Genomic DNA, 14,122 nt, shown 5'->3' with positions numbered 1-14,122 from the left:
AAATTACAAAATTCCCTAAAAGAAGACGCCGATAAGTGCCACACGTGTGGGCGTTAGGGGATCTGCCCACACATTTTATGTGGTGTATAAGAGGAACAGCCCACACACCTACGTGTGGGCAAAACAAGTAATGCCCATACACCTTTTTTTTCCCTCCTGATCCCTCTCACACGCGTGCGTGTAGGCGAAATAGATAACGCCCACAGGCCCCGTACGTCAGGCCTCGTACCTCGTGGTTCCGCACGCCCCGCGTGACAGTCACCGCGCGTCCCGCAGTTGCCATGGTCCAGACCCTCGTCCATGTTCGTTTAACTGTAGTTGCCATGTCGCTAAACTTCGGTTGCCATGTCGGACAACTACAGTTGCCATGGTTGCTCAACTGCAGTTGCTATGTATGGTATGGTCTACTGCAGTTGCCGTGATTTCAAAACTTTAGGAGTTGCCACCCACTAACACTAGGCAGTTGTCATGTAGCACTACAAAAAGGCATGGCAAAAAAACATGTTCGGGTAAAAGAGAGAGTTGCCATGTGCTCACAAGCACGCTAGGGCAGTTGTCATGTAAAGAGAAAGAGTTGCCATCTGCTTACGTGCACGCTAGGGCAGTTGTCATGTACCATGCAAAAACACATGGCAACTCGAGTAAAAGAGAGTTGCCATCTGCTTACAAGCAAAGCTAGGGCAGTTGCCATGTACCCTGCAGAAACACATGGCCACTGCTAGCTTTTGGTGTGGGCGAAGAGACGGGCGTGTGGGCGAAGTGATAAACGCCCACACACCAGCCCCCTCTGCGTGCGTGAAAACTGGTGTGTGGGCGAATTGCTAAACGCCCACACACCAGCCCTCCGTGTGGTGAAAAAAGACGTGTGAGCGACTGAATGAATGCCCACACACCAGCTTAGTCCTACGTGGCACACAAAAACTGTTAGAACGCGCCAAGATTCGTGCAGAATTGGTTGGACGAGAATTCATGCGTGTGGGCGAGTTGTCAGACGCCCACACGTGTGGGCGTTAATGTTTTTGAAAAAAATGACAAAAGTCAATCAATCTGCTGACCGTCGGCGAAGGCGCCGAATAAAAAGCGGCTAGCGCTAGCCTTTTCCTCTCTTTTTTGCGAGGAGAACCGCATGACATCTTTTGCGGGTAAGCAATCTAACGAGTGACAATTTTTGCGAACCGCAGCTGAAAACGACATGGGAACCGCAGCTGAAGATTCCAACGAGTGACAATTTTTGCGAACGACAAAGTACGATTGAGCGCGCACCGTTCGTCCGGCTAGCTCGGCAGTGTGTTAAGGTTGCAGAGCCCTGTTGGCCAATTAATTTTTCTGTCGAGAGTATTCTGCTGCTGCGAGGCAATGAATACCTCCGTTGACTGGTTACAGTCACTACGAGGATCTCAGCGCTTCGGCGCGGCGCAGCTTCGGACCGGGCAGTAAATACGAGCTGAGCGACTGATGACACAATAGGATAGGACACCCACAAGTATACACTATCGAGACAGATAGACAGACGACCATGACGTCATCTGATAGACAGACGACCATGACGTCATCTGAGATATTTCTCGACCATATACGTAGTACTACGTGGTAGTACGAATAAGGTATTACTCTGGGGTTAGTGTTTCTCCTCTTCTGAACACGCGAAATAACCAGGCATGTTTTAGTGATAGTCAAGCTATCAACGGGTACTCCCCCGCAAAAAAAACTGGTACTCCCGGGCGCAGTTCGTTGCTTATGCATCGCGGGAATTACAAGCCGTACATCATATACTTACCCTAACTACTCCGTCTAGCTTAGGTTTTGCACCGTAACCAAAGTGAAGAGGAAAATGAGAGAACTTAAATTAATACCATTGCATGCAACGAACTGACCATTCCATGTCATTTTCGTAAGGTGACTTAGACCTCCTCCAATGCAAAGGTGCTTAGATGAGGTGTTAAGTGCATTAATTACCTTAGCAACTCAACTCACCAATGCATAGTAGGTGCTTAATTTGTTGCTAAGCACACTTTATTTAATGAGTTAGCACCTAAAGTCTTTCATCCATTGGTCAAGTTGTTTCATTTAAGTGGTTTGCCTAGGTTCATGCGCTTGGCATTGGTTCTTCCTCGGGTCACCAAAGTGCTCTTTCTCCTCCTTAATTGTTGTGCCATGTCATTGTTTTTGCTTATTTGGCATGCTTAGCACCTGTCCACCGTGGAGCACTGGGAAGGGCCTTATACACCTAGACGGAGGGAGTACAACTTAACATATACTTACATCAGGGGAATCCGTAGGAGCCCGGTCTACGTCTCGACCGCGTCTAATCCACATATACCATAGCCGCGGCGCGACTGCTTTTCATTCCATCACCATGTTCAACAAACCAACAAGTCAACAAGTTAATGGTAGTAGTACAATGAATTAGGCCAACTCCAACGCACGACCCCATATGATCCGGCTGTGTCTGTTTGGAGTAAACGGAAAGAACAGGCCGCCCAATGCGTGGGAGCAAACAGACCGTTGTCCCTTTTTGGTCCGCTTCCGACCCATTCTTGGCACAACTTTGGGCCGTGTTTGTAGCTGAACGGACAATACGCCCTTGTCCTCCCCTGGCCCATCCGTCGGGCACACAACCGCCCACTCTCCCTCCATTTCACCCAAAACTCTTTCGCGCCCTCTCGCCTCTGCTCCTCCACCATGGCTGGCGACTCGGCCACGGCCGCGTGCCCTGCACGAAGAAGGCTGGCAAGAAGTCGCGGACGAAGCTCACGCCGGCGGAGCTCGCCAAGCTCGACGCCAAATCGTCCAAGAGGAGGAATCGGCGAACAAAGGCCACAGAGACGAAGGCCGTTGCAGACTACACCGTCGAGGCCGCCGCGTTGCGTGCCGCGCAGCACCAGGCGAACATCGACGACAAGGAGTCCATCGTTGCCAAGGCGCACACCCTCCTCATGTTAGGATTGTGCCGACCCCCGCCAGCCATCCTCTTGGTCGTTGCCATGGCTGCGGCCAGCACAGGCTCGTCGGCCGCTCGTCCTCCGTGGTACTGTTCCCCGAGCTCGTCCATCACGCCCGAGACGTATCCTGCGCCGCCACTCCACGGCCATGGCGAACATGGTTCAACACGTCGTCGGACTGCAGCGTGGTCGCTCCGGCCACGCCCGCGGGAGTCATCGACCTCAACGTCACGCCAGGGTAAAGTGGCGCTGGCCAGCCATCCGATGGAACACAAACGAAACAGCTGAGGGAGTCCTGGATTAGGGGGTCCCCGGGCGTCCGGGCTATGTGACATGGGCCGGACTGGTGGGCCGTGAAGATACAAGATAGAAGGTCTTCTCCCGTGTCCGGATGGGACTCTCCTTTGCGTGGATGGCAAGTTTGGCGTTCGAATGTATAATTTCCTTTCTTTGTAAACCGACTCTGTACAACCCTTAGCCCCTCCGGTGTCTATATAAACCAGAGGGTTTAGTCCGTAGAGGCTAAGACAAATCATACAGGCTAGACATCTAGGGTTTAGCCACTATGATCTCGAGGTAGATCAATTCTTGTAACTCCTATACTCATCAAAGTCAATCAAGCAGGAAGTAGGGTATTACCTCCATTAAGAGGGCCCGAACCTGGGTAAACATTGTGTCCCCCGCCTCCTGTTACCTCCGATCCTCAGACGCACAGTTCGGGACCCCCTACCCGAGATCGGCCGGTTTTGACACCAACATTGGTGCTTTCATTGAGAGTTCCACTGTGCCGTCGACAGAAGGTTCGATGGCTCGATCGATCATCTACAACGATGCCATTTCGGGAGAGACTTTCCTCCCCAGCCAAATTTTCATATTCGGCGGCTTTGCACTGCGCGCCAACTCGATTGGCCACCTTGAGCAGATCGACAGCTACGCCCCAGGTCATCAGATCAGTTTTGGAAATCTGAACTATGTCGCCGATATCCAAGGAGACTTGATCTTCGAAGGGTTCGCGGCCCCAACCACCGCTCTGGCCCTAGATCTAGAGCAGACTACTAGGTCTGAAGATGGGAGTTTAGGGCCCACCGGACTATCTGCAATTATGGAGCTCACTACTGGAGATCCGGAGGGGACTGCATCATCGGCAAAGCCGGGCTCGCCCCTGAACTCCAGATCCGAACTCTCGAAGCCCGCGCCAAGCGAGCATGGCAAGGAAGCTTTCACCCCGGCCAGCCCAGCGGACTCTCGCTTCCCCGTCCAAACCTCGCTCTTAAACGAGGCTCTGGACTTAATGCGATCCCTCGCCATTACAGAAGAATCGCTCCCGAATTACGCCCAGCCCGGACTAGGGGCTGAGAGCGGGGAATTTCACGCCCCACCCACCACCCACTTCATAGCCACTGTCGAAGATTTAACCGACATGCTGGACTACGCCTCCGAAGACAACGACGGCATGGACGACGATGCCGGAGACGAACAAGGCCAAGACCCGCCGTTTACCGGATGTTGGATGGCCACCTCCACATATGACGTGTATATGGTGGACACACCCATAGAGGATAACGGCGATGGCAGGAAGGATCCGGTTGAGGACAAGCCTGCTGAGGCACCTCCAAAGCGTCGACGTCAGCAGCGCCGCTCAAAATCGCATCGCGGAAAAGATAGCAATACAGGCACCGGAGACAATGACACTCCGGAGAACGCCAAAGACCCCTAAGCCCCCGTCGAACCAACATCCGAACAGGATAATTGGGAGGAGGGGCAAGTCAATCCCGACGATCCGGTCGGGAACGAGGACTCGGAGGATAGTAACTATCTACCAATCTTTGAGGATGACGTGAGCCTCGGCGACGAAGATTTCATCATGCCAGAGGAACCCCTCGAGCAGGAGCGCTTTAAGCGCCAGCTAATCGCTACTGCGAGAAGCCTAAAAAAGTAACAGCAACAGCTCCCAGCCGAACAGGATACGCTCAATGAAATATGGACTAAAGTCCTGGAAGCCGAAGAATACGGCCTCGAACGCCCAACAAAGAGCTACCCGAAGCGCAACCTACTACCGCAATTTGACGACGAGGCTCTTGAGCCAATACCGCCAAAGTATAAAGCTGTTGACGAACCTGACCGACCACCACGTGGGCGGGACAGAGCGGCTACTCACGCCGAACAACAGCCCGCACCTCCCCGTCATAGAGGCAAGGAGGTCGCAGCTATGGGCTACACCTACAACCTGCGTAAGGACCTGGACAATAGAGCCGGCCAGACCAGATCAATCTATGGATCAAGGGGGCGTGCTCCAACGCGAGAAGATGGTCACCAGGCCTGGTGTGACAACCACAACCTCACCCTGGACGAAAACCGCATACGGACTTCATCCAAACTGCGTCATGACATCGCCCGATACAGAGGCGCCGCACACCCCTTACGCTTCACTGACGAGGTAATGGAGCACCAGTTCCAAGAAGGGTTTAAACCCGTGAACATTGAATCATACGATGGAACAATAGATCCCGCAGTATGGGTTGAAGATTTTCTTCTCCATATCCGCATGGCTCGCGGTGATGATCTCCATGCCATCAAGTACCTCCCTCTAAAATTAAAGGGACCAGCTCGGCACTGGCTAAACAGCCTCCCAGAAAACTCCATGGGTAGTTGGGAAGATTTGGAAGATGCCTTCAGAGACAACTTCCAAGGTACCTATGTTCGGCCCCCAGATGCCGATGACCTCAGTCACATTGTCCAACAACCCGGAGAGTCAGCCCAGAAACTCTAGACCAGGTTCTTAATTAAAAAGAACCAAATTGTCGATTGTCCGGACGCCGAAGCCCTTGTAGCCTTTAAGCACAGCGTGCGTGACGACTGGCTCGCCCGACACCTCGGCCAAGAAAAACCGAAGTCTATGGCAGCTCTCACCGCACTCATGACCCGCTTTTGCGCGGGAGAAGATAGCTGGTTATCTCGTAGAAGCAACAACACCAGTGATCCTGGTACCTCCGAAGCCAGACATGGCAACAACAAGCCACGACGCAACAAACACAAGCGTCGAAGCAACAATGAAGATACCGAAGACATGGCGGTCAACGCCGGATTCAGGGGCTCTAAACCCGGTCAGCGGAAGAAGCCATTCAAAGGAAATAAAGATGGTCCGTCCAGTTTGGACCGAATACTAGATCGGCCTTGCCAGATCCACGGCACCCCGGACAAGCCTGCTAACCATACCAACAGAAGTTGTTGGGTCTTTAAACAGGCCGGTAAAATAAAACACCGAACACCAGGGGAAAGGGCCACCCAGCGAGGACAACGATGAAGAGCCTCGCCCAGCAAATGCAGGGGGGCAAAAGAAATCCCCCCCCCCCCGGAAGTGAAAACAGTGAACATGATCTATGTCACTCATATCCCCAAGCGGGAGTGCAAGCACGCACTAAGGGGCGTCTATGCCATAGAGCCAGTCGCCCCAAAATTTAACCCATGGTCAGCCTGTCCGATCACTTTCGATCGCAGAGACCATCCGACCAGTATCCGTCATGGAGGTTCGGCAACATTGGTCCTCGATCCAATTATCGACGGATTCAATCTCACGCGAGTCCTTATGGACGGCGGCAGCAGCCTTAACCTGCTTTATCAGAACACTGTCCGCAAATGGGCATCGATCCTTCAAGAATCAAGCCCACTAAAACCACCTTTAAAGGAGTAATACCCGGTGTAGAAGCCCATTGCACGGGCTCAATAACATTGGAAGTGGTCTTCGTTTCGCCGGACAACTTCCGAAGCGAAGACTTGATCTTCGACGTCGTCCCTTTGTGCAGTGGTTATCACACACTGCTCGGGAGAACCGCCTTGACCCGCTTCAATGCGGTCCCGCATTACGCTTACTTAGAGCTCAAAATGCCTGGACCCTGCGGCGTTATTACAGTTAATGGGAACATGGAGCGCTCCCTCCGTACTGAGGAGCATACCGCGGCCCTTGCAGCCTAAGTACAGGGTGGCCTTATTGAGCCGGAAACTAAATCGGCAGCCAAGCCCCCGGACACTGTCGAACGCGCCCGGTCTACCCTGTAGACTGATAGTTCGGCTCGTCCAGAGCTAGATTAGCAATTCTGCCTCCGTCAAAGCCCCAACCTGATAGCGGCATACGTACTGCGCGTACATAACTATGCACTAAAGATACCATGGGCAAGGACGGAGGCATGCTAAACATAAAGTCCACGGTACGGCTCGACCCTATCCGGACCTTCATATTTTTCACCTTTTTCTTCTTGTTTTTATTTTTCAGGTTCTTTACAACCCACATCACTTTCTGGTGGTAACAAGGGCCCCTTTCTAGGCCCCTTATGCATACTCGATTATTGATCCTCTCAAGGGATCATACACCAAGGTGAAAAGTGGCGCAGATGTGCAACAGAGTGTCCAAAAGATCTTCAAGATCATCTTTTCAAATTTAGGACCTGTATACAGCTTTCCCTTGTTCTCGGCATGTAAAATAACCGTGATGCTTATCACATCTTTTGTAAAAATACGGTTTGACGTACGAATCAGACTATAACGGAAACAGTCTCGCCCAACCTTGTTTGGTATCGGCTTATTTCTTAATTTGTTTTCCCCCTTTACGTTAGATTGGCATATACACCTCGGTACGACTTAAATCGCCAGGGGCTCTATTCAGCATATATATTTGCGAAAACAGAAAAGTCCGAACACTCTCAGAGTAGACTTCGGCGTCCCAAATACTGCATTATATCCATCGGCTCTGAATCATGTCTTTGGTCAATAGTTGGGTTGCCTGGCTCCTATGTTTGCTACCTTACGTTCTGCTAGTTGGGCTAAGATAGTAAAGGGAGAACTACTGCGATTGTGTTTCTGGTTCGTCCGGTCAAGCACCTCAGTAGAGAAAACCGAAAACTGACTGTCATGATGCGGCGAGAGCTGGTCAGCAATTCGGCGACTTACTAAATCTCTAGCGATTTCTTCCGTATTACATGAAGGACTAGCTCTTTCCAGTCACGCGCTTAAGGCATCCAAGTCCGGATAACCGCATACGCACCAGGGGCTACCTTACAGTCCCATTGTCAAACTCCTATGGCTAAGTGAAAGTGCTAAAGCCGCATAGTCTGATTGCCTGGTTCACTACGTAAATCACCTCCTTTATGGACCAAGACGTTGGGTCAAGAGTGATTACACGTTATTCCGAACACCCCCGTAGTATCTACGTGGGGGCTGAAGCCGATGACTGGCAAACTTTGAGAATAATAATATACGGCCGCACAGGAGCAAAGTAGTTCAGATAAATGCTTAAAATATATTACACAACCTTGGTTTATAGTACATTGTCCGGGTAGCCCGGATACATTTACTCGAACATGATATCCTTCGAGCATTGACCCTCTATCAAACGGGCACCCTCAAGGACATCTTCAAAATAGCGCTCCGGCTTGCGGTGGTCCTTGCCTCCGGGCGGACCCTCAGCCGCCACGACGACGGCCTTCATCTTCGCCCAGTGCATCTTGACACGGGCAAAGGCCATCCGCACACCTTCTACGCACGCCGAGCGCTTCACTGCCTCTACTCGGGGCAAGGCGTTGCCGAGCCACATGACCAGACCGAAGTAGCTGCTCGGAATGGGTCCGGTTGGCCATAGCCGGACTATGATGCCCTTCACGTTCAAACCGGACATCCTATGCAGCTCCGCCAGCTGCATCATCTGGTTGTTTAGCAGCGCTGGCCGCTCCGGCGCCAGGTACTGCGACCAGAAGAGCTTCTCCGTCGCGTTCCCTTCTTGGGCCCGAAAATGCTGGGCGGCGTCGGCAACACTCCTCGGGAGATCCGCAAAGGCGTCTGGAGTACTCCATAGTCGATTTAGCAAAGCATATCTTCGACCGCCAAATATACTTTGTAAATGAAAAGGCTTACCAGCCGCTATTTGTTCGGCTTGCTTGACCTCCTCGCGAGCCGCTCGGGACTCGGACCGCGCCTCCTTGGCCTCTTGGAGGGCCTTGGCGAGTTTGGCCGCCTGGGCCTTATTCTACTCCTCCAGGGCCTCGCACCTATTGGCGGCATCTTGGAGCGCCTGCTCCATCAGCCACCCGCGCCTCACACTTACGACGGGTAACCTGCTCGGTTTTAAACTCCGCAGCCGCTTTGTCAGCGGCCGCTTTGCTCCCCCTCACCCCTTCCTGGGCCTATGCAAGGGCACTCTTGAGGGTCTCGACCTCGGTTGCGGTGCCTACAATCATACACATAGCAGCACATGAGTTAAAATCTGAGTTTGCATTACAATTCAGGCTCGTAAGGGGTCTTTGAAAAGCATACCTTGGGCCTCAGCGAACCGCTTGTTAATACCTTGGCTGAAGCTGCTAGCAGTGAAGCCTGTTCATCAAAATAGACAAGTATGTTATCTCTGGAATATTTGATTCTCTGTCTGGCCCCTTTTTCAAAAAGCCGAACAGAGTCTCAGGGGCTACTATCTATACATAGGCATATTTTTACACATGCAAAAGCGGCTAAGAATATTAAGTCACATACCTCAAAGCCTGTTAGCAGGCTGGTAAAAGCATCGTTCAGCCCGCTTTTTGCGGACTGAACCTTCTCAACCACCGTACCGATTAGGGTACGGTGCTCTTCCATGACGGAAGCACATCGAAGTGCTACCCTCAATGTATCCGGCGCCTCCAGATTGATGGAGGTCGTCGGTGGGGTCGGAGCCCCCCCTCCTTCAAAGGGGGCTGCTCGCTCGATTCCGGAGCCACGTGGGTCTCCAGAGTCGTATTCGGCTGGGGGCTGGACTGGTCCGGGCCACCATTGTCAGTTTCCATGGGGGTTGTGCCCCCATCTTTTCGGCAGCCGAGGCATTACCCTCTGGCACCGTTTCTGCGGCCTTCCGCACCTCTCCCTGGCCCGGAGAGGTCCTCTAAGACAACACCTCGGTGTCGTTCGCGGCATGTGGCGGAGAGGCTCGCGGAGGCATTTCGCTCTCCATCATCTCCGGCGCCAAAGAATTCCCCGAGGACGATGATTGTTGGGGGAGATCACGGGCCAGACTGAAACACATAGATGATATGTTATCCTACAATTTATAAAAAGCCGGATATATATAGTATCTTTGAATACTTACGATTCGGCTAGGGGCTTCGGCCTAGGGTGCCACTCAGGGACGGCTTTGGCGTCCGATTCCGAATCGTCCGAAAGGGAGATCTTCCCCTTCTTGGACGCCTCCGCCTCTAGGTCCACGGAAGCCCCCCTTTCCTTCTTCCCCCCCTTAAGGGGAGAATTGCTCTCCTCCTCCTCCTCTTCGTATTCATCCCCCTCGTGGGAGGAGGGAGCTTCGGTATCTCCGGACACAGCGTCCAAAGTACCTTTTCGGCGAAGGCCACTTCTGGTCTCCTTGCCCTTCTTCTTGCCCTTCTTCTCCGGCGCCTGGTGCGGCGCCGGGACCAGCATCTTCATTAGTAGAGGGATGGCTGGTTCTTCAGGGAGCGGAGCCGGACATCGGATCTGCTCCGCCTTCTTTGGTCACTCTGGCCACGCCCGCGGGCGTCATCGACCTCAACGTCACGTCGGGGTACGGTGGTGCTGGCCAGCCATCCGATGGAACACAAACGAAACAGCCAAGGGAGTCCTGGATTAGGGGGTCCCCGGGCATCTGGGCTATGTGACATGGGCCGGACTGGTGGGCCGTGAAGATACAAGATAGAAGGCCTTCTCCCGTGTTCGGATGGGACTCTCCTTTGCGTGGATGGCAAGTTTGGCGTTCGGATGTATAATTTCCTTTCTTTGTAAACTGTACAACCCTTAACCCCTCCGGTGTCTATATAAACCGGAGGGTTTAGTCCGTAGAGGCTAAGACAAATCATACATGCTAGACATCTAGGGTTTAGCCACTACGATCTCGAGGTAGATCAACTCTTGTAACCCCTATACTCATCAAAGTCAATCAAGCAGGAAGTAGGGTATTACCTCCATTAAGAGGGCCCGAACCTAGGTAAACATCGTGTCCCCCGCCTCCTGTTACCTTCGATCCTCAGACGCACAGTTCGGGACCCCCTACCCGAAATCGACCGGTTTTGACAGCGACAACAGCCCCGGTCGTTCCCTTCGGCGAACATGGCAGCGCCCGCAAGCTGTTCGACAAAATGCCACTGTCAACGCTGACGGTCAATGACCCTGACTACACGGCTTTCATGGAGAACGTCATCTTCGAGGGCCATGGTGAGGCCTTCCACGTCGACGGCCATGGCCAAGCTTTTGATCACGACACCAACCAAAGCCAGGACGGTCGCAGCCATCATGAAGACACTCAATTCGCTGCCATGATGAAGATGAGAATGACCATGGCAACTCTTGGCATGAAGATGATGACTTGTATTGTGAAGATGAGGAAGAAGAGGTCGACATTTCGGCGGAGCCATTGGTGTTTATCAATGAGCTCACCCAAAGGGCCGAGGCACAAAAGAGGAGGCAAAAGCATTTGCACAGGATCGTACACCCAAGAGGAGGACACTTTGATTTGCGAGAGTTGGATGGAGATAGGCCAAGACCCCATGAAAGGTGCCGAGCAAAAAGGATCCGTCTTTTGGACAAGAGTTCACAAGAACTTTGATGAGCGAAGGAAGTTTGCCCCCTACCAATTTGCAGAGTACCCGCGACATCAATTCAATCCAAAAGAGAATGAGGTTCATCCAATAAGAGTGCAACAAATATTATGCCGCGCTTGAGAGCGTTCAAGCCCATCCCGTGAGTGGCCTAGGCATTGGTGACTTGGTATGAACCTCTCGTTTTTCATCATGTGTCCATTCATGTTGGCATGCGATTTATGTTTGATGCATTTTGTGTCCTTTCATGTTACAATTGTGGCTGCATCTTTGATTGTGTAGGCATTCCAATCTTTAGAAGCCGTCAAGGCCCGACACAAGAACAAGCCGTTTACTCTCACGCATTGTTGGTAGCTCATCAAAGATTGCCCCAAGTTCAAAGACCAATACGACACTCGTAAGCAGAAAGGAGGGAAGGCGGCCGTGGCTGACAAGGAAGAGTTGCTCAAGAGGCCGAGGGGGGAGACAAGCTTAAAGGCCGACGAGAAGTGTGATGTGTCTTCCATAGCCTTGCAAGGAACTTTGAAGAACATGATGGGCCAAAAGGAAGTGAGGGAAGAGAGGAGGAGCTAAGGGAAAGAGGAGCAAATGAAGATATACCTAGATCTCCAAAGGAAGAAGCTTGACATGGAGGAGGCTGTGAAGAGGAGGAAGCTTGACATCGAGGAGGCCGCTCAACTCAAAAAGCTTGAGATTGAGGCCACCAATGCCGAGACCAAAGCCAAAGACGAAGAACAACATGTCACCGTAGAGGAAGGCTTGGCTCTCGCACCGGCAGAAGGAGATGTTCGCTCGCGACGGCCCGAACTAGGTGAGACCTCGGCTGCGATGGATGTCCATTTTTTAGACTGGCTCATGTGGCGTCCGCTAGCTTTGTTGTCGGCGCCAAAAACTTGTCTATTTTGAAGGCTGGCTCGTGCGTCGTCCGCTGGCTTTGTTGTTGGCTTCAAAAACTTGTCCATTTTGAAGGCTGGCTCGTGTGCCGACCGCTGGCTTTTGTTGCCGGCGTGAAACTTGGTGACCATTCTGTAAGCCGTTGGCTTTGTTGCCGGCCGACATGAACCGGCGAGAACACGACCACTGGCCTGAACTATGGCCGCTGCCATTTAGCTACATCATTTTTTTTATATTTGCATATACAGTAGACGAGATGCGGTCGAAATGCGGCCGCGGGTTAGACGCACGATCGGCGTATACATAAATCTGAACGAACACATTTCATTGTCACCCACAAATGAACGAAAAACGAACAAAGGAACGAAAAACGGACCTCCATTTACGATCTGCGTTGGAGTTGGTCTTAGCGCATGCACCGTATCCGCAAAAGACGCCTGAGCGAAAAGTACAGCGCCGCCTGCTGCACTGTGTACGCCCGGCTCGCGGGGCTACTGACGCAAGACCAGAAGCCTGCGTTTACCGAGCAAAACACTCTTCCGGTAAAAGAGACCTAAACCCACCCAGCGCCACCATAACCGACAGCTCAACCGAAAGCAGAAACGCATGAACGAAACAGACGGGCAAACACCAAGAAGAAAGGCCAAGCTTTCCGCAAATAGGTATATACAGCTAGCCGGACCAGTGCCGTCGGCTCCGGCCCCTTGCGGCCGTCAGCACGTCTCTCTCTCTCTCACCCACACCGTCACACAAGTCCACTACGGTCGATCGCAGCTACGCAACCGCATCACGACCCGAACAGCAGCGACGGCGGCTCGTTGAGGTCGAACGGGAGGCCGGCTGGCCCGGGCGCCATGCCGAGCTCGAGCGCCGTCGACGGCGGGACGGGCGCCGCCGGAGACGCTTCTTGCGGAAGCCGGGTCACCGGCGCGGCCGCCGGAGGCGAGAAGTAGACGAAGTGCCACGGCGAAGGGAAGTTGAGGTCGACGCCGCCGAACGGAACAGGCTGCTGCAGAGGCGGGCGGCGGCGGTGGTGGTGCGCGTGGTCGGGGAAGTTGGTCTTGGCCTTGGCGCCGCGGAGGGTTCGCGCGGCGCGGTCGTAGGCGAGGGCGGCCTCCACGGGGGTGTCGAAGGTGCCCAGCCACACGCGCGTCTTCTTCCACGGGTCGCGGATCTCCGCCGCGTACCGCCCCCACGGCCGCTTCCTCACGCCCCTGTAGTGCGCCTCGCCTCCTCCCCCCCCTCCTCCCGCGCCACCTTGGCCATGGCCGCCACCGTGGCTCGCCGCTCCCCGCAGCACCGGATCCATCGGGCGGTGAGGCGTATACAGTGAGCCTACTCGGCGCGGCAGTGTCTGGTTTGTTCTCTTGGACAGGTCTGTCTATCTAACGCAACGCATGTGGAGCGCTACGTGGGCTGGGGTTCTTTGGGTAGCGACGGGTGTACTGGTATTATAGACCGGCGCCGCACCGCGTACTACAACGGAGGGGCCGTAGCCGTATAAAGCGGGCCGCACCTTGGGTTGGGGTTCGGGGGGTTGGGGTGGGTTGGGGGAGCACGGCACAGCCACAGCCACAGCCGCCGCGCGACTTGACGTATCGCCGGGCGGGGCCGCTTCCTCTTTTTCTTACTGCTGCTGGTCGCTGCGCGGTACAGTGCCGTTCCTGGCGCTGTGCACCCCCCACCGCCTCCATTTCTCTCTCA

At 53.5% G+C, this 14,122-nt stretch overlaps 1 protein-coding gene across 1 annotated transcript; it reads right to left on the bottom strand.

Annotated features, from left to right (window-relative positions):
• Positions 1-13,025: 13,025 nt before the first annotated feature.
• LOC123074872 (ethylene-responsive transcription factor 12) lies at positions 13,026-13,884 on the bottom strand. The gene has a single exon (XM_044497604.1). It carries the CDS (start codon positions 13,725-13,727, stop codon positions 13,206-13,208), a length of 522 nt encoding a protein of 173 aa, XP_044353539.1. The 5' UTR covers positions 13,728-13,884; the 3' UTR covers positions 13,026-13,205.
• Positions 13,885-14,122: the final 238 nt, after the last annotated feature.

The sequence above is a fragment of the Triticum aestivum genome, chromosome 3D (genome assembly GCF_018294505.1).
Source record: "Triticum aestivum cultivar Chinese Spring chromosome 3D, IWGSC CS RefSeq v2.1, whole genome shotgun sequence".
In the NCBI taxonomy this organism is placed as follows: domain Eukaryota; kingdom Viridiplantae; phylum Streptophyta; class Magnoliopsida; order Poales; family Poaceae; genus Triticum; species Triticum aestivum.
Note: the sequence above shows the minus strand (reverse complement) of the source record. Positions and strands in the feature narration are given on the sequence as shown.

Excerpts from the sequence above, each read along its gene's own strand:
- LOC123074872 (XM_044497604.1), bottom strand. The coding sequence starts at position 13,727 with ATGGATCCGGTGCTGCGGGGAGCGGCGAGCCACGGTGGCGGCCATGGC.